Here is a 24,922-nt window from a genome sequence, read left to right on the forward strand (position 1 = left end):
GGGGGCTTTCAGGTCTGGACATACTTGCCTGAAGCAGGGCTAGAGGCCTGAAAAAATTCACCTGCCCGGCACCCGCAATTGCATGTCCTGGTCGTCGGGTGATAGGATTTCCCCACATCCCTGCTGTAGTGTTCTATACGTTGACACGTAAAAACCATTCTATTTATATCCAATTTTTGCACACCTCATGCAGAACTAATACTTCCAACACAAAGTTTGCTACAGTAGTATCCAGTGTAGACAGTCATCTGCGCTAAACACAAAAAGGAGAAATAAATAAAAAGTGTCTTATTAAAGGTTTTCTGTGCCCCTAGCATTTTATCCCCTATCCAAAGGATAAGAATGTCTGATTGCAGGGGTCCCCCCGCTCGGGACCCCCCGGGATCTCGGCTGCAGCCCCCCCGCTATCATTACTGCACAGAGCAAAACTCTCTCTGTGCGTAATGACACGGCGATACAGGGGCTGGAGCCCTCAATACAAGTCTATGGGAGGGGGCATGGCTCCCATAGACTTGCATTAAGGGGGTGGGCCCGTGATGTCACGAGGGGGCGGGGCCGTGACGGTCACGATGCTCCGGCCCCCTGTATCGACGGTCATTACGCACAGAGCGAGTTTGCTCTGTGCAGTAATGATAGCGGGGTGCTGCTGCAGCGGTGATCCCTTATCTGACATCTTATCCCCTATCCTTTGGATAGGTGATAAGATGCTAGGGGCGGAGTACCCCTTTAAGAGCCTTTTCACACTGTAGAATTTTGTTGTGTGAATTGAGCAATAGAATCCGATTGAGATCAATGGGGGGTCTGCTGCAAGCGGAATCTCCTCGTGGAAATACTGGGCTTAGGCCTCTTTTACATTGCCGTTAGGCTCAGCTATGTGGAGCTCTGCAGGCAAATACAGCAATTTAAGGGTAGAAAAAAAATAATAATAATAAATAAATAAAAAAAATAAAAAAGAGTGCAAAATCTATGGTGCATTTAAACCACACCCCTTTCTGGTGAGGCCACTCCCACTTTCTTATTAATAACCCCTCTGTCAGATGAAGTGCAATAAGGTCTATATTGCTGTTTCAATGTGGTTTAAGTCTGGTAAGCCAGCTTTTATCTTCCCCCACTGAGGCTGGGTTCACACTACGTTTTTCAACTACGGTTCCCGCATACGTTTTCTATCAAAAACCGTATGGAAAAAAAACAGATGGAACAGTATGGGAAAAAGTAAACCGTATGGGTTTTTAAACAGTATACTGTTTTTAAAAGTGCATACTGTTCCGTCCGTTTTTATATAAAAAAAAAAAAATATACGTTTTTGAAAATTCTGTCCATTTTTAATGGGAGGGGTCTTGGGTGGGGACTTTAGGATGCAAATGCGCATGTGCAAAGAAAAAACGCATACGGTTTTGCTGTATTGAACCGTATACATGTGCGTTTCCCATTGACGTCAATGTTAAAAAATAAATAAATAAAAAAAAAAAAAATTAAAAAAAAAAAGGTATGCGGTTGCAATACGGTTTTTAAACTGGAGTCAAAACCGTGGTGAAACACGGTTTGGAGTACTGTTTATAAACGTATTGCAAGCAAACCGTACGCAACCGTATGCATCAGGGTGCATACGGATTTGCAATGCTTTGCCTATGTATACGGTTTTCAATACCGTTCCATACGTTTTCACTAATGAAAACACATGGGGGAACCGTAGTTGAAAAACGTAGTGTGAACCCAGCCTTACTGAGCTTTTCCTCTACATAAACACAGAAGACCCTTTAAATCTCAACCTACAGCCCCCCCCCCAGTACCACAAAAAAAATGTAACCCCATTATTTCTTTCTCAAATCAGATTGGTTCTTGTGGCAACAAGTACTGCATAATTTTAGGGTTTTCTTGCAGTGTTTTCCCCTAGAACTTTTTCCTGTTTTTTTCCTCTCTCCCTTCAAAAAAAATATTGCTGCAAGCGGAAAGACTAGTGAAATATACAATGCACTGTAAACCAGGTTTATTTGTACAAGCATTTATCTTTTCCTTCACTTTTGGTACAACACCCCCCCCCCCCCCCCCCCCCCGTTTATTTTATTTTTATTTTTTTTAATGCTCCATGCTCCAAGTATGGCATGTCTCCATAGACATCTCAATAGGACATGAAAGATGCCAGAAAAAAATGCATGTTAAGTCTAAGAATAAAAATTGCAGCCAAAATAGGCATTGCAGCCCATGAATTCAAGGTCAGTTAGTGACATTTAGGTAATTTTCCTGACATATAGCTGTGGGTCCAAGACGAAACATGTATATGGTAAGAAAATGACCCAAACATATTCACTATCCAACTACATTCAAGTTACTGAAGTCAATGAGGCTTGAGCCTGTCCATGCATGTATACACAGGCAAATCATGGCATGTACAAAGCCTTACTACAGGGGGGAAAAAAGTGCACATGAAGACTTAGGTTAGGATTAGATGTAGTATTTAGGTCAGTAGGAAAAAAATAGGAGAGGAATATACACAGAAAAACTACAATAGTTTAATAATTTAGGACAGACTCCTGGTTTTGGACTGACTCCTGAGCAGACGCTGTATAGTGCGGACTCCTGTGTACATGGGATCACTTATTTTTGGAAGAAATTCATTACTAGACAGTTATCTCCCTCTTACACAAACAATAGAGGAATTGGTGTCTTACGTGAGAACATCTTCCGGATGTTTCTGCTGAAGTTTCTTCCCAAGACCAAAGCCAAAGAAGCAAACTGCAAACATTGGGGTTACCCCAATGATGGGAGCTGCCATCCCCTTGTAAAGACCTTTGATGCCCTGCAGCAAAGAAAGCAAGAAGCAATGTTACCTCCTTGGATTTCTCCTCCAGCCATGCATGGCTAAGATGACAATTGCCCAGTATAAGGAATCATAAATCATGGTCACCTTGTAGCCTCAGGGCAGGTTGGGTTTTTCCCAGTCACCCACATAGATAAGCAGAGCAATTATTACAGTTTCCTTTAAAGGGCTTGTCTACCCAAAACATTCTGTTTAAAATCTTGCCCGGGGGGGGGGGGGGGGTGCCAAATGGAAGCTGTAGGTGAAGTCATCAGCTATGCTTACTTATTATTATTCTTTGGGAAAGTTTGCTGTCGTCTCTTTTACATGCTAATTACTCTTTTAACTGGTCTCCCTCTGCAATTAGCTATCTAGGGGGTTCTCCTTACTCCCCACTACTCCTCTCTTTATTCTGCTAATTTTTACCCTATTTTCCGGAATCTTCGTTCTCTCCTGGAGAAGTGGCAATCCCAATATATATCAATCATTTTTTGTCCGTATTGCGGCAGTGAAGATGACAATCCTCCCTAAGATACTTTATTTATTTAAAACACTGCCGGTATGCCTCCCCTTGTCTGCTCTCCGCTCCTTTCAAACTACTCTCTTTTGCTTTATTTGGGATGGCAAGAGACACCGTTTGTCTATGACTGTGATGATGGCTAGTCAGTCTATGGGTGGGTTATTTGTTCCAGATGTAGTTAAATATTATTGGGCTGCTAATCTGAGACATCTAGCCGCGTGGTCTACCTATCACACTTATAGCTGCTGGATGGAGCTTGAGAAGTTGTGGTTAGCTCCCATCCACCCTAACGCTTTTCTTTGGAGTCCCTCTTCCTCTCATATTTCTTTATGGCCCTCTATTGGGTCCCATGTCTTTTTCTCACTATGTCTAACTATTGCTCTAGGAAATTCTGGCTTTTCTCCTCAACCTCTCCTTTACAATCTTTTCTTTATCATCCTGACTTTTGCTCTGACTTTTCCTCCTGACAACGCTCCTCCTGATGGGGATGCCCCTTCTCATCGTTATATGAGCCGTTGGGAGGAGGCTTTGAACACCACTATAACCCTTCCTCAGTAGAAGATCATTTGGGAACGGGCTTCCAAGGCTTCTTTATGTACAGCATATAAGGAAATCCAATTGAAGATGTTGATGGGCTGGTAACATACACCTGAATTGTTGAATAAACTAAACCCTAGTATCCCCCCTCAGTGTTGGCGTTGTGGAGTGGGTCTTCGGACAGTCTTTCACATCTTTTGGTCATGTCTGCTTATTGTAGACTAGTGGAGGTTGGTGGGCCGCCTGATTTACAATGTCTTGGGGGTCTCTGTCCCCTTGGATCCCTTAGTTTACCGTCTGCATCTTTCTCACAAGGTCTTTTCCAAAAAAAAACTTTTAATCTGTTTCTGCATATTTTGCTTGCAGGCAAGACCCTAGTAGCTAAATATTGGTAACGCCCTCTCCCTCCTTCTGAAGCAGATCTTTTGGCCCGGGTGCGGGAGATACGGTCCCTCGAGTCACTTACTGCTTCTCTGAATAACTCTGTGCCCCTTTTCCTATCCGTGTGTGAGCCATGGGATAGATTCTCTGACAGACAACCTCCCTGATTTGCTGGACCCCTCTTTTTCCACTTATCTTGCTCAACTCCCTGTTCTTTTTCCTTCCCATCCCCTTCTCTACCCTCCCCCCCCCCCAACTTCTTTTTTGTTTGGTGTTGTCTTGTCTCTTGTTCTTGTTGTGATGTGTCTTGTCGTGGACAGTGTCTTTGCTTTTCTCTTAATTTTTGGTGGTGCCTATTGGGCTTCTTTTTTTGTATTGGTTGCTCTGTTTCCCTCCCCCTCCCCTCCATTCCTGGTGTCGAGCAATTATGTCCACCTTTTAGTGAGGGGGCAAGTGGTGCAGGGGTTATTCCATGTATTGCTCTGAGCCATGGTATACCACGGTTCCACTTAATGTGTATTATGACCTGTGTTTTTCTTTGGATATTTGTGTTTGTTTGCCACATGTGTTGGTGTACCTCCACACCTTTTTGTATTGTATCAAAAATGTATAAAACATTTCAATAAGTATTTACAGTTAGAAAAAAAAGGGGAAGTTTGGAAAAGGTCCGCTGTACCGGCTTCTACAGGAGTTATTACACTGGAAAAGCAAAGTTAGATTACGTAAGGATTGTTTAGCCAAAATGTCCTGTTTAAAGAGTACCTATCATAAACTAATCTCTGTCCCTGAATCCCTTCAGCATCTGTCCCCGACTGATCCTGACACTAATCCTGCCTTTTGTTAAAAAAAAAAAAGCTCAGTCATCAGTGTTCCAGTGAGGGAGGAAGTGCGCGTGGCCCAGTAGGCGCGACGTCATCTGATGCCTGCCAGGGCCGGCTTCCGCCCTTCTTCCTGGCTGTGCAGATTATATGGTCCTCTCTCCACGCCTGCTCGCGCTGCACTGGGGTTGCGCGCAGCGGGACAAATAATACAGGAGGAGAACGGGGGTGATGCACGGGGAAGGCATATGTAAATTAGATGCGCTCCGTAGCACTGCGCTTGCTCTCTGCCTGATTCATTTGCAGGCAGAAAGTGAGCTGCGTGGACGTGACTTCCTGCAGTGGCAAGCAGTGGTCCGAACGTACATTACATGAGGGGGGGGAAATGCCATCCTGGACCAAGTAGGGTGACACCTAGTGGCCAGGATTTCAAAGGACAAAAAATATGGTAAAAGTACTTTTTTTTTTTAGAAATATATTAGAAAGATATGAATTTTTTTAAAGATCTATATTATATAAAAAGTTTACTTTAATGAGAGTGCCCATTAAATATATGGTCAGAGAAAAAAAAACACAACAAAAAAAAAAAAAAAAAAAAAAGAAATACTCCCTTGCTTTATGGTGTTTCTGGGTTTGGGGATGTGATGTCATACACCCGCTAACCCAATCAGCATTCACATGGTTGTACTGTCCCTAACTGGGTGAGAAGAGACATGACATTAGGTCCCTGAACCCGGAAGCACCAGACAGAGGGGTGTGGAGCTCCATTATACCAGGGTGTGAAAGCGAGGAAAGTAAAGAGTGTTGTTTTTACTCACCCCACCCCACCCCCCCCCCCGCCTATCCTAGGATAAGGGATAAGTTTCAAATTGCTATCACCCGTTCGGGGCCCTGGTAGTCCGCAGAAAGGCGTCGGCACGCCCCCTCAATACAACTTTATGGGAGAGCTGGAGTGCTGCCTTCGGCAATCTCCGGCTTTGCCATAGCGTTGTATTGAGGGGGCGTGTCAGCCGCCAGTTCGCGCAATGGTCGACACATGCTATCTGGCCCCATATGGGAGATCCCCCGCGCCCCCCCATGATCTGAAAATTATCCCCTAGGAAAATTATCCTTAGGATAGGGGATAAGTTTTCCAATACTGGACTACTCCTTTAAGTGACAGTGTAAGGTGATGGGAAGTGTCACAGCTTTTTCAGTGCGCTGGGACAGCTGGGTGAAAACCTCAGAGAAAGGCCTAACAGCAGCAGAATGTGCAGGTGAACCGGTGCATGGGAAGAGGAATGCAAAACTGGTCTGCAGACTAGTAGCTCAAGAAAGACTGGTCAGTCTCTGTAGCATATATCACAGTGACAACTCCAATGTCAGGTATGACAGCAAATCTGCAGCATGTCAACTCACCCTTAGTTTCCAGACTATTGGAGTTTTAATGGAATATATAACCCCAGAAGACGTAGACATAGTGGTGTAGACATAGTCCGAAATATGCCTGCCACAGCTCCATGTATCGCTACTCAACCCTATTGGTAGTGAAAGGGCCCAGTAAAAATGGGGGTGGGGGTCAAGTGATCACAAATAGGGTAAAGACAAAGGAAACCAGGGATCCCTTCCGCTAACAACTGATAGAAAGACCTTGCTACCCGAGTGGAGCAGTAACAGCAGGGAATCTACTAGTGTCCATTTAATTCATGTAAGATGTCAGTCATTATAGCAGTGTTTTACAACCAGTGTGTCTCCAGCTGTTGCAAAACTACAACTCCAAGCATGCCCGGACAGCCGCTGGCTGTCCGGGCATGCTGAGAGTTTAGTTTTGCAACAGCTGTAGGCACCCTGGCTGGAAAACACAACATTAGGATCTACGACAAGAGCCCCCGCAAGATACAGCATGGCCCCGTACCCTTAAAAGTCTCAGTATCTGGATGACAATACCTCATGTACTAATGTCTTCTTAAAGCAGTCGAAGGTTCCTGAATAAAAGGGAATCTGCCCCGGGCCTGGCTTTGTTTGTGTTTGAATCCGAACCTACAATACAGAATACACAAAAAAATTAATAAATAAGAATATTTATGAGGAGGTAGATTATGAAAGGGATCGTAACCTGAGGTCAACGTCTGCCAAGGTAAACCCATAGACTTCCATGATGTAAAAGTTGCCAAAAGTATGTCAGTTTGGACCTGTTTTTGTGCACTATTTTTTTGTGGGATAGAAAAGTTACACATGCACAACTTTTCCGTACCCCAAAAAAATAAAAAAATAAAATAAAATTAAAATAATTTGTATGATGTATAACTTGTGTGGTAAACATTTTTATTGATATTTTACATAGTTTAACATAAAAAAAAATAAAAAAAATAAACACACAACAGGACACACTAGGACCCCTGTGGTATACAATTGACACCAGGATCCTAGCTGTGAGATCTTCGGGGCTTTCAGCCTCTAGTGACGGTACCTTTGGCCACTAGAGGCAGGAAAAGTCACTTCTTCTGGGACACGCACGATGATGTCATTATGCACATTTAGTAGGTAGAGAAGCTTTTGGCTTCTAGTGGCCACGAGAAGAAGGTGAAGGTGTCAGTGACTGCAGGGGAACCGGGGGGGGGGGGCACAAGGTACCTACCGAGAGGCTCTTTTTACCAGGAGGGATTTTGCTGCAGATTTAAAAACACATCACTGTATATAGAACCTGTGAGAAAGTACCCTAAGGTGACAAACAGACAACTGTTGCCTGACGTATTATTTTTTTCTGTTTGGCCTGAAAAAAACAAAAGAAAACTCACCACAAAAAACTGCCCCCTTATTTATATCTGCCACACTTGGGCTTAATGGGCTACTGCTGCGTCTCTCTTGCCATTGTGGACTTTATGCTGTTACTTGCCAACCACTATTTTCGGGATTTTACAGTAGTGGGCCTAAGGTTCACCAGTTAATTATTATAAACAGGCATTTTTTGTTAAAAAAAAAAAAACTGGGGAAAAAAATGCCAATATGCATGGTGTTTTTCCACCTATAGGGGTCTGTGGAAGGCAAAGCCAGTGTTTTTCTGCTGATCCTACAAACTCCAACAAAAAGGTGAATAAATAGCAACACCAATATCTTGAAAGTGGCAAGGAATGAAAACATGTATACAAAAAAGCTTTACTATATGAAACTGTTTTAGATAAATTAAGTATTATAACATGAAAACAATAATACACCATAGAATGTAACAGCAGTGTCTATAACCCTGCCCTTTACCACTGTAACCTTTTACCTACAAAAAAAAAAAAAAAAAAAATCTATTACTGAACATGAGCTCCCCCTACAGGTCACAATGTAGGAGTCACCTTTATGTAAGTTCTCTCAAGGCCACGGTGCAGAGACTAGTCAGCTGTCTGTGTGACCAAATGTTGTCACCACACTTGGGTGCACTGTCACCATGAGGACCCTCAACCACATTCACTCTCATTTTTTATTTAAAACTCTAAAGTCTACTAAAATTCTTGAGGTGAAGCCCACTTCCAACAGGTCCCATCCTAAACCGGCAAAGTAAACAGCTGAGCTTCACAGCAGAGCATCCCACACTGGCTGAGCACTCCCCCCCGTCTGCAGAGCGTCCCACACTCGCTGAGCACTCCCTCCGTCTGCAGAGCGACCCACACTCGCTGAGCACTCCCTCCGTCTGCAGAGCGACCCACACTCGCTGAGCACTCCCTCCGTCTGCAGAGCGACCCACACTCGCTGAGCACTCCCTCCGTCTGCAGAGCGACCCACACTCTCTGAGCACTCCCTCCGTCTGCAGAGCGACCCACACTCGCTGAGCACTCCCTCCGTCTGCAGAGCGACCCACACTCGCTGAGCACTCCCTCCGTCTGCAGAGCGACCCACACTCGCTGAGCACTCCCTCCGTCTGCAGAGCGACCCACACTCGCTGAGCACTCCCTCCGTCTGCAGAGCGACCCACACTCGCTGAGCACTCCCTCCGTCTGCAGAGCGACCCACACTCGCTGAGCACTCCCTCCGTCTGCAGAGCGACCCACACTCGCTGAGCACTCCCTCCGTCTGCAGAGCGACCCACACTCGCTGAGCACTCCCTCCGTCTGCAGAGCGACCCACACTCGCTGAGCACTCCCTCCGTCTGCAGAGCGACCCACACTCGCTGAGCACTCCCTCCGTCTGCAGAGCGACCCACACTCGCTGAGCACTCCCTCCGTCTGCAGAGCGACCCACACTCGCTGAGCACTCCCTCCGTCTGCAGAGCGACCCACACTCGCTGAGCACTCCCTCCGTCTGCAGAGCGACCCACACTCGGTGAGCACTCCTTCCGTCTGCAGAGCGACCCACACTCGCTGAGCACTCCCTCCGTCTGCAGAGCACCCCTTACCCGCTGAGCACTCCCTCCGTCTGCAGAGTACCCCTTAGGCTAGGTTCAGACTACGGAATCTCAGGGCAGAAAATTTCTGGACGGAGATTCCGAGTTCCGCCTGCGCCGACTGAATTAGACGGCGCTAGGACCGCGCGGACACTGCAGTCTCCTATAGACTGCTATGTGTTCCGCTAGGATTTCCGCCTGAAGAAAGAGCAACCCCTTTCTTCAGGCGGAAATTTTCTAGCGTATTTTTCATCCGGATTTTCCGGTTCACAAATTACAAAGTGTGAATTTGTGAACGGAAAACCATTCACTACACTATACATTATAGTAAGCGGAATTTCTGCCGGAAATTTTAAAGCGAAAATTCCGGCAGAAATTCCGTGGTCTGAACCTAGCCTTATTCGCTGAGCACTCCCGCCGTCTGCAGAGTACCCCTTACTCGCTGAGCACTCCCGCCGTCTGCAGAGTACCCCTTACTCGCTGAGCACTCCCGCCGTCTGCAGAGTACCCCTTACTCGCTGAGCACTCCCGCCGTCTGCAGAGTACCCCTTACTCGCTGAGCACTCCCGCCGTCTGCAGAGTACCCCTTACTCGCTGAGCACTCCCGCCGTCTGCAGAGTACCCCTTACTCGCTGAGCACTCCCGCCGTCTGCAGAGTACCCCTTACTCGCTGAGCACTCCCGCCGTCTGCAGAGTACCCCTTACTCGCTGAGCACTCCCGCCGTCTGCAGAGTACCCCTTACTCGCTGAGCACTCCCGCCGTCTGCAGAGTACCCCTTACTCGCTGAGCACTCCCTCCATCTGCAGAGTACCCTCAACTATTGTAGAGCACCCCAAAGCCAGTGTACCTTACACAGCACACCACTCTGACTTTACCCCAATGACTCACTTATACTAACTGGCACCATACTTTGCACCCCATTTTGTAGCCCTATTCAATTAGGTAAGAAACCTCCCGGGGGTCCCAAAGAGTCTCCGCAGCTCTCACCTTTATAGTGTCCAGCGGATGGCCAGCAAATACCAGACACACTCCCCCGAAGCCACCGGCGAAGAAGTTCTTCAGGGGGCTGATCGCTTGCTGCTTCTTCTCGGACATGATGACTGCAGAGTAGCCCGGGACACCAGCGGTGACAGCCGCCTCTAACTCTTCGGCCAAGGTTTACAGGCGCGACCTTTGCCCTACTTTGCCATACAGATAAACTGACCAATCACAACACTTACTGCAGCAGCTCCCAGCCAATGGCTTGCCTCTCCCTCAACAACTTCCGCCATCACTTGCTGACTGACAGTCCTCTCCACCAATCATCAAGCTCATTTTTCACATCTCCCGCCCTTCCTCAGCACCATGAAGGTGACGTCCGCCCAAACTGGATGAATGACAGTTAGGTTCACCAATCAGCGAGCGGATTTTGGTTTTTAGAAACTCCGCCTCCTTAAAGTGAACCTACACTAATAATCTCTAGTATCACAAGAGGTAGAACAATTCCATGTTCTCTGTCGCCATTGGATACTTAAGGTTCAGGGCAAAGAGCTTTCCCACCATGAAGAAAATGGACGACCTGCAGCTGACGTCATAGGGTAATTCCCGGTTTACATTTGAAGCCTTGTTCAACAGAAATTGAACACGTGTTGCGGAGGTATATGTGTCCTTCCTGAGGATAGAATATAGCTTGTTCAATTTAGGGAGTTGTTTTCTACCCTGTAAAAGACCTTTTTGCCCCCTAGTGGTCAGTTCTTGTATAGAGACTGAAACTATCCGACTCTGAGAAAGCTAGTGTCTATCCTGCTAAAGGACCTTTTGCTTCATAGTGATTATGTCCGGGCATGCTGGGAGTTGTAGTTTTGTAACAGCTGGAGGCAATCTGGTTGGGAAACACTGTATTGAAGGACTGGAATTATTCAGGCCACAGCTAGTTCCTATCCAGCTTCACCCTAAGGCACTTTAGACCCCAGGTAACAGTGGTCCTTTAGGGTATGCTCACACAGCAACATGCCCGTACTGAATTTTCCGCATGGCTATTCAGCTGCAGCAGAGTCCCATTGATTTCAATGGGATTCTGCTGCACTGTTCACACAGAAAAATGTCCATACCAGATGTTTCTGCCGCAAAAACTCTGATTACGGCGTCTCTTCTTTTCTGCAGATACCGCAAGTCAATGCATTGCAGTCTATGAGATGGCACATTTCAGATTGGTCCTAGCGCCTGCCGAATGGGGCAAATGTGTGGAATGGCCAGACTTGTTTTCCATGTGGACATTCCGCACAAATTCCACCATGTTAGCCTGACCTTACAAGGGTAGGAGCTAGGCAGCTCCCAGTGAGAAATCTAGTTCCTATCCAGCAGCAGGACTTTTAGACCCCAAGCTAAGGATGGTCCTTTACAGCAGAGGTCCTCCTCAAAGCCCATCGGCAGTCCAGGATTTGACTATTTCAATAGGTAACTGGGGGAAAAAAATAACAGAATGTTGGTGGGCCTTGAGGACTGTGTTGGGGACCACTCACTACCTTACAGGTAAAGAAATCCCTAGTTCTTCTACTGCTAAGGCTATAATCCGTATATCCACACCATTTCCGCATTCATTTGAGTGGTTTCTGGCTTGTGCAGAATAGATGCGGAATCCTGAAGTGTGAATGAAAGTGCAGAATCCCATTAAAGTCTATTGAGCTTTTACTTGATGCAGAATCCGTGTACAATTCTGCATGTGGAAATTCTGCCGTGTGAATACGCCCTTAGAGACCAGTATACCTCAAATTCACACCGTTCCTTTACAGGCCGGAACTACAGTGCTCAGTGTAATCTAGGAGGGAATTTATCATTGGGTTTACCATGTTTTTGTGGTGGTGTTGTGTCTCACAATTTGTGTCAGTTGCAGTTTAGAGACCCTTCATTGCGACTATAGAATTGTGTAGTCCTGCCATAGTCTGGGTAACTTCTTGCAGTGGCCATGAATCCTGCCTTACAAAACTGACTGTGGAGTGTATTTTTCAAAAAGTCACACGTTTTGGTAGTGCTGGGTGGTATACCGGTTCATACCGAATACCCACATTTTTTTACTGCACGATATCAATGTTGCCCATACCGCAATACCGTTTCGTGGCATGACGTATGGGGCATTACTCGTCAGCGCTAGCAACCGTGGCACCACTGATTTAACCCCTTAAGGACATCTACTTTTTTTTTTTTTTTTGTCATTTTTTCCTCCTCACCTTATAAAAATCAAAACACTTTTTATTTTCCTCCTACAGACCCATATGAGGGCCACCAACTTTACCTGTTTATAATGACATCAATAATTTCACCACAAAATCTATGGTGAAAACCAAAAAAAAATGTTTTACCTTTTGGGGGCTTCCGTTTGTACGAAAATTAGCATGTTCTAAAATGTCCTCTTCTGACCCCAATAACTTTTTATTTTTCTGTATACAGGGCTATATGAAGTCTCCTTTTTTGAGCAGTGATCTCTAGTTTTTATCAGTACCATTTTTGTTTTGATGGGACTTTTTGATCACTTTTTATACATTTAAATTTTTTTAGGGTATACAAAGTGACCAAAAATAAACAATTTTGGGCTGTGGTATTTTTTTATTTATACACCATTGCCAGTTCGAGTTTGTTTGCATCTGAGGCCTATGCATATCAGTAGCTGACGGTTATATATATACATGTGACCCCCATTCCACACAGTACATCCCCTGGGGAAGGTGTATAGGGGGGAACTGGACATTTGGAATGGACATATGTGCCCTAAATTTATTTTCCAGGAATGGATGAAGTGTACCATTTTGGGGTGGGGGAATGAAAATTACTATGTTACTACTGATATGCCAATTATGTTCCCAGAGTATAGTCAAAAGAATCATCGTTCTGTGAGTGTGTGTTTTGTGTGTGTGGTCGTCCCTAACCTGTTGCCTCAAATGTGCACACCGCTCAGGTGGAGAGAGAGAGCTGTGCATTTGAGGCAACATAAAAAAGACCCCGATGCTAGAGACTCAATGACCCATTTTTGGAAAAAATACCCCCAGAGGTCTTATCAGGTTTGTTTTTCATAAAAAAAAAAAAAAAAAAAAAAAAAATTTGGCGGCAATTTAGTGGTTTATGGGGTTGGAAAATTTGGAAAGTACTCTGGACTTGGTACATTGGGGTCAAATTATGGGAAATTAAAATGAAAAGGGTAAAAATGTCACATGAGTGGCGGTGTCCTTCCGTATCCCCCTCTTGTGACACACTCTACATTTTTTCTGGGATCGCCCCTTCTTTACAGTGTGGGGGACCTCACCTGGAAAGTGCTGGCCTGGGTGTTCCTGGCACCTACATTTCCAGTTCCTGGGAACTCCGGCCTGCTCTATCCCGGTTGCCAAAAATCAGGGCCCTAAGGACTTCTTGGAACTGGAGGTATGTCCCTGTGTTGCCAGCGTACTGGGACATTACAAAAGAGTTGTACATGGCAACCTGTACCAAGTAGACTGCAACTTTTTGTACCATACCTGTATCTTGCGCATGGTGTTATATGGCTTGAAGATTTGATCAGAGAGCTCAACTCCCCCCCACCGTATACTGATTGTAGTCCAGAATACAATCTGGCTTGAGGACCGTTGTTGTGGTACCTCGCACAGGGACAGGTGAGCTGCTGTTACCATGAATTGTGGTCAGCATAAGGACATCCTTCTTATCCTTGTACCTGACCATCAACAGGTTTTCATGGTTAAGGGCACGGGACTCACCCTTGGGCATAGGTGCCTGGAGAAAATTTTCAGGGAGGCCCCTCTGGTTCCACAAGCGGACGTGGATCTGGCGGCAAGGGATGTGAACAGAGGGATGCTGGTATAAAAGTTGTCCACGTACACGTGGTAACCCTTATCCAGCAATGGGTGCACAAATTCCCAAACGATTTTCCCGCTAACACCCAGAGTGGGGGGACATTCTGGGGGTTCAATATGGGAATCTTGTCCCTCATATACTCTAAACTTGTAAGTGTACCCTGAGGTACTCTCACAAAGTTTGTAGCGTTTCACACCATACCGTGCCCGCTTCGAGGGAATATACTGGAGGAGTCTCCCCTTAAAACTGATAAGAGACTCATTTACAGAGAGCTCCCTTAGGGATATGTAAGGCCTCCAAAAATTTGGCCCCAAGTGATCTATGACCTGCCTCACTTTGTAAAGCCGGTCATAGGCAGGATCACTGGGGGGGGGATGCTGCATTATCAGCATAATGCGCGCATTTCCAAATGGCCTCGAACCGCCTCCGAATCATGGCCATACTGTACAATGGGGTCTGGTAGAGGACATCCCCACTCCAGTACTACCCGACACTGAGTTTTTTGGATTAGGCCCATATGCAGCATGAGGCCCCAAAATGTCTTCATTTCGGCTGCATTGATGGCATACCATTCATTGGGCCTAGTCAAAAATGAATCAGGGTGGTGGGCAATGAACTGTTGGGCATACAGATTTGTCTGCTCCACCATATGATTGACAAAGTCGTCACTGAAATAATAACAAAAAATTGTCTATTTCAGTGAATCCAGCCATGTCAATCCGGATTCTTGAGTCGCCAACAAACTCAGGAATCCGTAGCTGATATCCCTCTGGGGGTCTCCAGACAGGTTCACTGGAAGGGAGCTCCGGTAAACTTGTCTGGGGGGGCAGGCTCCTATTACGAGCGGCATGGATGCTTGTACTAGTGTCGGCCGGTCACTATCGTGTGTCGGCCGTGCAGGGGGCTCATCATCAGAACTAGATGATGATGATGAGGAGAACGAGGAAGAACACAGAAAAGTAAGATCTTCCTCGTCTTCACTGGCAGATTCGGTGTCTGAGGCAAAAGAAGGTGTGTGTTTGGGGACGGGTAGGGAAGTGTGTATGTATGTGTGCTTGGTGAAGACTTTATAGAACGGTGTATGATAAAATATTACACACCGTTATAAAAAAAAAAAAAATAATAAAAAAAAAAAAGTGGCCAAATGCAATGCTCTGAATCTCTCTAATAGGGCCCTGGGTAGGGCTGGGTGGTATGAGCAAAAACGTGTATCACGGTACTTTTTTAAGTGATGGCGGTTTCACGGTATTTAACGGTATTCCCCCCCCCCATGTGACCTGGGCGCCGCTTCTCTCCCAACACCCCCCCCCCTCACAATTAATTATCGGCTGCGCTATCCCCACATCATGTCACCCGCGTGCGCTCCTCTGCTCATCCTCCTATGAGTTGCGGGCCGCAGCCCTAGAAATCTGTACTACAAATAACGTTTCCCAGGCTGCAAAAAATAAACAAAATAAACTTTAAAGGCTTCTCCGGTGCTAACACATCTTTTCCCCTATCCAAAGGATAGGATAGGGAATAAGATGCCTGATCGCGGGAGTCCCGCACCCCTGGGAACATGCACGCGGCACCCCGTTTGTAATCAGTCCCTGGAGCGTGTTCGCTCCGGGACTGATTACAGGCGACCACCAGGCCTGCGGCATGTGACGTCACGCCTCCGCCCCATGTGACGTCGCGCTCCGCCCCTCAATGCAAGCCTATGGGAGGGGGTGTGACAGCTATCACGCCCCCTCCGGTAGGCTTGCATTGAGGGGCGGAGGCGTGACGGCACACGCCGCCGGCCGGGTGGTCGCCTGTAATCAGTCCCGGAGCGAACACTCTCCGGGGACTGATTACAAACGGGGTGCCGCGTGCATGATCCCGGGGGTCCCCAGCAGCGGGACTCCCGCGATCAGGCATCTTATCCCCTATCCTTTGGATAGGGGAAAAGATGTGTAAGCACCGGAGAACCCCTTTAACTAACCTGCCTACGTTCTGCCGTTGCTCTGCTACTGTTTTCACTGTCCTGCGTTGTGGTCCTCTTGCAGTTTCCTTGGGACGGGAAAGTCACAGAGCCTCCAGCCTATCGGCCGGGGCGGGACATCGCTGCGGCCGGTGATAGGCTAACAGTTCTGTGACGTTCCCATCCCCAGGACCGCAGCAGAGGGACCACGTAGGAAGGTAAGTTAAAGTTGGTTTTGTTTATTTTTGCAGCGTTATTTGTAGTACTGATTTCTAGCGCCAGCAGCCCACAACTCGTATGAGGATGAGCAGAGTAGCGCACGCCGGTGACAGATTATGGGGACAGATTATCTGCGCTCATAATTCGGGTGGGGGGGGGGAGCAGGATAGCGCTTGCGGGTCAAATATTAGTTCCCCGATGTGGGACAGCGCGCTGTGGCAGATAATTCACTCATTCGAGGGGGGGAGGGGCCCAACCGGTATTGCGGTATGGGCAAAATTCATATCGTGAGGGGGGAAAAAAAAACTGTATTCGGTATGAACCGGTATACCGCCCAGCCCTAGCCCTGGGCATGCTGCAAAATGTGCGGAGGAACTATTAGAGGTTTTGTTTTTCCTTTTTCTTTTTTGTCCAAACTCCTACCTGTTCCTCCACACAAATTCACCCTGAGCTACAGGTGGCAGGTAGAGATGAGCCAAGTTACAGTGATTCGATTCATCACGAACTTCTCGGCTCGGCAGTTGCTGACTTTAGCCTGCATAAATGAGTTCAGCTTTCAGGTTCTCCAGTGGGCTGGAAAAGGTGGATACAGTCCTAAGTTTGCTCATCTCTAGTGGCACTTTTTCTGTCCTGAGGGGCACACATCTCGTCAGAGGGGGGGGGGGGTCCCTGGCTCATTCTCTCTAGCAGAGCTGAGAGAAGGGGACATTAACCCCTCCTCTGTCAGCTGCTATTGGTCTGACCAATAGCAGCTCATCTGAGGAGGTGACGTGATCGCCACGTCCCCCAGCAACAGGAGGTGATTGGCGGTGTATAGTACACTGCCAATCGCCTTCTAATTCCGGGTCATCCCGTATGACCGGAATCGCCGCAGATTGTCGGTGTGAATTTGCCGGCAATGAAAAACTTCTTTTTGCTCCAGTTTGAGGATGCAGCACTGTACAGATCTGCATCCAGATGATTCAGAGTGCATATAAGTCCAGTGTGTGGCCTTTTTAAAGGGGGTTCCCGTCTGAAAAATCTGCCAAAGAAAGTAATGGTCAGATAAAGGGGAGGTTGGTCTATAGAGGGGAACCTTCCATAGACTAGAATAGGAGAAAAATCATTCCGTTATTGTATGTTGAAAACAGGAAACAAAAACTGAATTTAGCAGTAAATTGCAGTAAAATGATGTATGGGTTAGATTTACATTCTTGGGGTGTCTCTATACCGAATAAAGAAGAAAACAAACCTTGAAGATGATCTGAAATAAGTATATAATATATACATCCAGACACCACTCAGCAGACCAAGTCGTCAGCGACCAGGCCAAATGTAGGTCTGGTGGACGGTGTTGCCTACAGTCCATGTCCCATTGTCCCCTGGCTGCCCACATCCCCCATTGCTGTGATTGGCTGCTTCCTCTTCTGCTGTCTGACCCCATTGTACTATGCCACGGGCTATGGCAGATGCCCCAGGGCTATGGCAGATCATCATCATTTTTTTTTTATTATTATTATTTATTTATAAAATTATTATTATATATATATATTTTTTATAGTTCCCTGTTGTGTAAACTTCTTGTCACTTGCGGTAGAGAACCAGGAGCTGCTGATGATCGGCAAGAGCTTCTTCTGCTGCTTCTGGCTATACTCTGTAATAGAATAAACCATTCATGAGGTCAGGAAAGACAACCTCTGGTCTGGTAAAGCTGGATGACCATCAGTAAAGCTCCTTCACGGGTATCTGCTGCAAACTCTAATGTTCTTTGCTGGCAGCACAGTGCCCGTTCTACTCAAGTCATGTCTGACAGTCTTGTTACTATGGATTACATGGTCTAACAACCACAGCTTTTTTTTTTGTTTCTGCATTTGTAATCGGGTAATGGTAGGGACCACGGCACAGAGACCCCATTGACTTATAAGATGTTACTTGTAGCTTGAGGTTCACTGTAAGGTTTGAGACATTTAGCTATGGGATACAGATAAGGGCCCAACCCTTGGCTCCATCCCAGGCCCTGTAGACTGACTGATACTATATGTTGTTAGTTGGACCAAACCATAGGTGTTTTCCTGACCCTTGTCTTCTCTTTCTAGCTTTCTTTACAGGAAGTTCTTTTCTTTTTGAATTTCCTTTGTCTGACCACAGTGCTCTCTGCTGACACCTCTGTCCATTTTAGGAACTGTCCAGAGCAGGAGCAAATCCCCATAAAGGAAACTCAAAAAGAAAGGAACTTCCTGTGGAGTATACAGCAGCTTATTAGTACTGGAAGGATTACGATTTTTAAATAGAAGTAATTTACAAATCTGTTTTTAACTTTCTGGCACCGGTTGATTTAAAAAAGAAATGTTTTCCAGCGGAGTACCCCTTTAAGCATCTGGTTTGGGATGTGGTGAACTTAGGGGTCTGAATGAGTGCTAAAAAGTGAATGGGCACTCCTTATAGTGAGGAAAATACACAGAATATTTAGAAAAAAGGGATATTTTTAGGGCTGGGCGGTATGGCCAAATATGTGGATCACATTTTTTTTTTTAAACTTTTGGTGGTTCCACTGTATATAACGGTATTTCCTAGCCCCCCATATTAATTATCAGCCCACATCCCCATCAGGGTAAATACTCACATATCACCCGCAAGCGCTGCCTTCCTCATCCTTTTTGTTGCGGCCGTCGGCGCTGACACTCTATACTGGGTCCCTATGTCTGGGCTGCAAAAGGTAAACAAAATAAACTTTAACTTACCTACGTCGGCCTTACGCTGGGGACGGGAATGTCGGAGAGCTATCAGCCTATCACCAGCTGCAGCGAAGTTCCGCCTCGGCTGGTGATAGGCTGAGCCCACTGTCATGTAAGAAGCCGGCTTCTTACATGACAGTGGGCTCAGCCTATCACCGGCCGAGGCGGAACATCGCTGCGGCTGGTGATAGGCTGACGGCTGTCCGACGTTCCCGTCCCCAGGAAACAAGTGAGGCCGGTACCGGACCAACGGGAGGTAAGTTAAAGTTTATTTAGTTAATTTTTTTTAATTTTTTTTTTTTGCAGCCCGGGCATAGGGATAGCGCATAGTGTAGACCAGTGGTCTCCAACCTGCGGACCTCCAGATGTTGCAAAACTACAACTCCCAGCATGCGACTGTCCGGGCATGCTGGGAGTTGTAGTTTTGCAACATCTGGAGGTTCGCAGGTTGGAGACCACTGGTATAGAATGTCAGCGCCGGCGGTAGCAACAAACAGGACGAGGAAGGCAGCGCATGCAGGTGACATGTGAGTAGTACCCTGATGGGGACAGCGCTGGGCTGGGCTAATAATTGGGGGGGGGGAGCAGAACAGCACTCACAGGTCACATAGGATTAGTTCCCTGATGTGGGGACAGTGCAGCGCTGGACTGACTCATTCATTCCCGAGGGGGAGGGGCCAAACCGGTGTTGCGGTATGGGTTAAAATTCATATCGTGCAGCACAAAAATTTCGGTATTCGGTATGAACCGGTATACTGCCCTGGCCCTAGATATTTTAGCAAGCTGCACCCCAATAAACCCTGCCCTGTAACAAACCACACCCCAATGAGCCACATCCTGTCAAAACAGCACCTATGCACCTGCCCTGGCTACCCAAGGCTTGACATGCTGTATTATACTCCAGAGCTGCACTCTCTATTCTGCTCATGGAGTTCCTGTGTACTTGCATTATCTTGTACTGAGCCTGAGTAACAGTTTGTATTATACTCCACAGCTGAAATTCACCAGAATTTCTTGCCGGTTCAGTGCCTGCAAAGAAGGGTCTTAATATCACTGTGCATGAAAAACAAAATGCTCTTCACCATGATAGGAGCTCAAGAAGCAAAGAAATGTAACTATAGCTCTGTGGTAAAATACAGGCTGTAATGTATATTTGTGTATGTACTTGGTGACGCCACCAGCAGAATAATCTGGAGTAATTCTTCTTTAGGTCAGTAGGGGGCAACCTTGCCTAGCGTAAAGGGGTTCCCATTCCATAATTTGTATTAATAATTCTTGTTGCTAATATGCAAATGTATTTTAACCCCTTAATGACCAAGCCCATTTTCACCTCAAGGACAAGGCCAATTTTATTTATGCGCTTTTGTTTTTTCCTCCTCGCCTTCTAAAATCCATAACTCCTTTATATTTCCATCTACAGACCCATATAAGGGCTTGTTTTTTGCGTGACCAATTGTACTTTGTAATGAAACCTCTAATTTTACCATAAAATGTACGGCAAACCCCCCCCCCCCAAAAAAATTTTTAGGGAGGAAATTTAAATGAAAACCAAAAATTTGCACATTTTGGAGGGTTGTTTTCACACTGTACACTTTACAGTACAAATTACTTGTTCTTTATTCTGTGGGTCAATACGATTAAAATGATACCCATGGCTAGATACTTTTATATTTTTGTACCGCTTAAAAAAAATCTAAAACTTTTTGTACAAAATCAGTAATCTAAAATCGCCCTATTTTGACCACCTATAACTTTTTCATTTTTCCGTATATAGGGCGGTATGAGAGCTCATTTTTTGCGCTTTTTACTTTTTTAGATACCACATTTGCATATATAAAACTTTTAGATCATTTTTTATTAATTTTTTTTAAAAAAGAAAATGTGACAAAAGCAGCATTTGTGGACTTTTTTAATCGTTTACGCCATTCACCGTACGGGATCATTAACATTATATTTTGATAGTTCGGACATTTACGCACGCGGCGATACCAAATATGTTTATTAAAAAAACTTTTTACGCTTTATGGGGGTAAAATGGGGAAAAACTGACAATTTTCATTTTTATTGGGGGAGGGGACTTTCACTTTTTTTTTTTTTTGACATTTTTTTTACACTTTTTATGTCCCCATAGGGGACTATCTATAGCAGTCATTTGATTGCTAATACTGTGCAGTGCTATGTATAGGACACAGCACTGCTCAGTATTATCAGTGATCTTCTGCTCTGGTCTGCGCGATCGCAGAGCAGAAGACCCGGGAGACGGCTGGAGCTAGGTAAGGGGACCTCCGGCTGTCATGCTGGATGATCAGATCCCTGCGGCTGCGCTGTGGGCGATCCGATCATCCAATCAAAGTGCCGCAATGCCGCGATCTCTATTGATCACGGCATCGGAGGGGTTAATGGACATTACAGGTGGGTCCCCGGCTGCTAGCAGCCGGAACCTGCCGTGTATGATGCGAACACCCTTCCGATGCTCGCGGTCATACACAGGTTGTAAATGTACGTCCTGGTGCGGGAAGTCCCGCCAAACCAGGACGTACATTTACATCCGTGGTCGTTAAGGGGTTAAGCACAATAGTTGCAGTATCCAGTTGTGTAAGCAATTCTATTCCTATCCCCTCCCCCATCATAAATATTTATCTCTACTTTACTCTCACATGCATGACGTCAGAGTGATTGCCCACGTCACCGCTCTGTCTACCTAGCAGAGTGCATGCTCCGCTGACTCGCTGTTAGGCTGGGTTCACACCACGTTTTTGCAATACTGTTCCCGTATACATTTTCAATTTTAAAACCGTACGGAACTGTAATGAAAACCGTATGCATTGACTCTCCAATGAAAACCGTATGCCAAAAGATGCATCCAGTTGTGTCCATTTTGTATCCTGTACGGTTTTCTCAGTTTATTTTTTTTTTCTGTACCCAAAACCATAGCCTACCACAGGTTTTGGTCTGGTTGAAAAACTGTATTGAAACGTATATGTATAAATATAATCCGTATGTGCGTACGGTTCCATCCAGTCTTTGACTTTGCACCGTTTGTTTTTTTTTCTAGGCATTTCAATCAAACAAGTAAAACTTTATTCATAATGGAGTGAAAAGTTAAAAACTTATACTTTTTTTTTTCTTAAAGGGTACCTCTCATCAAATAAACTTTTGATATATTTTAGATTAATGAATGTTGAATAACTTTCCAATAGCATGTTAATGAAAAATATGCTTCTGTCTATTGTATGTTTCCCGATCAGTCTTTTCCGCAAGCATTTCTGACTCATGCTGGAGTCCTAAACACTCAGAGCTGCCAGCCTGCTTTGTTCACAGCCAAACAGGCTGTGAACAAAGCAGGCTGGCAGCTCTGAGTGTTCTCCTTTGTGAACAAAGCAGACTGGCAGCTCGTAGCGTTTAGGACTCCAGCATGAGTCTGAAATGCTTTCTGCCAGGACTGGTAGGGAGACCCCTAGTGGTCATTTCTTCAAAGTGGAAAATTAAATAGAAAGAAGCATATTTTTTAATAACATGCAATTGTAAAGTTATTCTGCATACATTAATCTATAATATATCAAATTTTTTTTTTTTTGATGAGAGGTACCCTTTAAAAACGGATGCAACCGGACATTATTATTATTATTATTATTTTTTTTTTGTTAAACCGTATACGGATTAAAATTTGTACACAAGTTTTGATAGTTTAGTCCGGTTTTGAGGAATCCATTTTTCATCAAAAACCTGAAATGGAAACTGTATTGCAAAAATGTAATGTGAACCCAGCCTAATTCAGGTGCATAGTGGCCATCTTGGGTGAAGTAATGTCATATGATCAGTTATTACTGTCCCCTCATCTCCCCCTGTGTCTCCTCTCATCTTAAAACAATGCCTGTTTTACTTCCGTTCCCATGCTGATCCCCGTTCTGCCTCTGGTGTTCAGCATCTAATGTCTTTGGATTGCATTCTGGTATCACATGACTGCCACATGACATGATGCTCCGTACTCCTGAGTACAGAGGTGACCACTGAGGCCACAGATTGGCTTTGGCAGTCACGTGACATTTGCTGCTCACATAACACCATAGTGCTGACCGCAAGCATACATAGACAGACAAATACATAAATATTATACCTCTGTATTTTAATGCAGCACACACTATACATATTTGCATGTACCACACACAAAATGTTCACATTACACATGTATACACATTAAATCTACATACTAGATATAACTATATTTGCTTCTATTAAAAGCTTGCTGGGTAGAGTAAATAGTTTAGCAGCTTGATGTTCCAGGCAGGTCTCTGAACTCCCTGGTGCCTGCAAACTACCTCCTCAGCTGGAGGAAGGAATGGATGTTATAGAAGTCCAGCATCTTCCTGCCAGCACTATGTAAATGGGCTCTGCTAAACTCCAAATATTGTAGCAGCCGCAGGGGGCCCCCTGAAGTATGGGGGCCTTGGGCAGTTGCCCTGCACATAACCTTATTACTATTACATCCACCGACAATCACGTGAATATAATATGGTTGGAAATTCTCACTGAGAAAAATATTGCCAAACTTTTTCGGACAATAGTAAACAGAGTGAAATCATGAAAGTCTGAAACAACATTTTACACACACACAAAAACACACTTAGTAAATCAAGGCTATTGTTTCAATAATACATTTGTTTTTTACATATTGATCATAAGAAAATAATGAAATGTGCTTAGTTACATCTGTAATTAAAAAAAAAAAGTGGACCACTTGCCCATAGCAGCCACTCAGATTGCTTCTTTTATTTTTCAGAGGTCTTTTTAACACTTCGATGGATATAAATTTGTCCATTGCCGGCTCCCGCTGTATAAAGCGCGCTCAGGAGCCGGGACCCACAGCTAATGGCAGATTCTCCAATCAGGGCGATGCCCGTCATTAACCCTTTAGACAATGCAATCAAAGTTAATCGCAGTGTCTAAAACATCAATCTGGGGTAGTTCAGTGAAGCTGATCAGGACAGCTGCAAAATCGTGAGGTCCCGATCAGCTTAGAGGACGGTGGAAGGGCACTTACCTGTCTCCTCACCGTCCGATCGGTGTTCCTATGCTCCAGGAAGCCGTAGCAGGCTGGAGCAATGGCGCGCTGATATCACTGATCAATTCTGTTCTATGGAGCAGCAATGTTTAGTGTTTGCGATCCAAAGATTGCATGTAATAGTCCCCTATGGGGACTTTAAGAAAAGTTAATAAATAGGAATTAATGTCTGAACTACTAAAAAAAAAGTTATTTAAACAATGGCGTAAACAAAACAAAAATCCCAAATTGCGCATTTTTGGACACTTTTAAATTTGCCCAGTCCCTGAGTGGGTAAAAATAAAGAAGTGATCTGATTGGTTGCTATGGGCAACTGGTCAACTTGTGTTTGACCAATACTGTAGATTATTATAATAAAAATATCTATAATTCCTTTTTACTTTTATTTTTGGTCTGCATCTAACTATATTTTAAATATTAGAAAGGTAATACGGATATGTTATTTGTACCACTATACCTCTATTAATCTATTTTTATTTTCTATTTGATCTGATCTAAATTGTTTGCTTTTCTTTTGTTTGTTTGTTTTTATTGTAGAAAAGACTGCCACTAGCTGTACATTGCAAAAGTTCCTGAATTCTCAAACACCAGACTATATTTCAGGATTAAAATAAAGTCTGATCAAGGTAATTGTAATATTAAAATAAATAACGCTAAAATGACAAGTGTCACTTTCATAATAATATTCTTTTAGATGGATAATAGTGCTGTAGTAGCCAAATCAAATTTTGTGTTTGTTTATTTTATTTTTTTTATTTTACATAT

The 24,922-nt window shown here is 44.9% G+C and overlaps 1 protein-coding gene and 1 long non-coding RNA gene across 2 annotated transcripts in view; one reads left to right on the plus strand and one right to left on the minus strand.

The window, feature by feature from the left end:
- SLC25A20 (solute carrier family 25 member 20) overlaps nt 1-10,636 on the minus strand; it is a 29,760-nt gene extending 19,124 nt beyond the window's left edge. Inside the window, exons 1-3 of the mRNA XM_056524814.1 lie at nt 10,390-10,636; nt 6,980-7,072; nt 2,670-2,797 (exon numbers count right to left, since the gene is read on the minus strand). Of these exons, the coding sequence (XP_056380789.1) occupies nt 2,670-2,797; nt 6,980-7,072; nt 10,390-10,497 (329 nt within the window). The 5' untranslated portion in view covers nt 10,498-10,636. The remainder of the gene's footprint in view (nt 1-2,669; nt 2,798-6,979; nt 7,073-10,389) is intronic.
- Nucleotides 10,637-10,747: 111 nt separating this feature from the next.
- LOC130276021 (uncharacterized) overlaps nt 10,748-24,922 on the plus strand; it is a 28,687-nt gene continuing 14,512 nt past the window's right edge. Inside the window, exons 1-2 of the long non-coding RNA XR_008844989.1 lie at nt 10,748-10,979; nt 24,695-24,783. This is a non-coding gene — a long non-coding RNA (uncharacterized LOC130276021). The remainder of the gene's footprint in view (nt 10,980-24,694; nt 24,784-24,922) is intronic.

The sequence above is a fragment of the Hyla sarda genome, chromosome 6 (genome assembly GCF_029499605.1).
Source record: "Hyla sarda isolate aHylSar1 chromosome 6, aHylSar1.hap1, whole genome shotgun sequence".
NCBI classification, from domain to species: Eukaryota; Metazoa; Chordata; class Amphibia; order Anura; family Hylidae; genus Hyla; species Hyla sarda.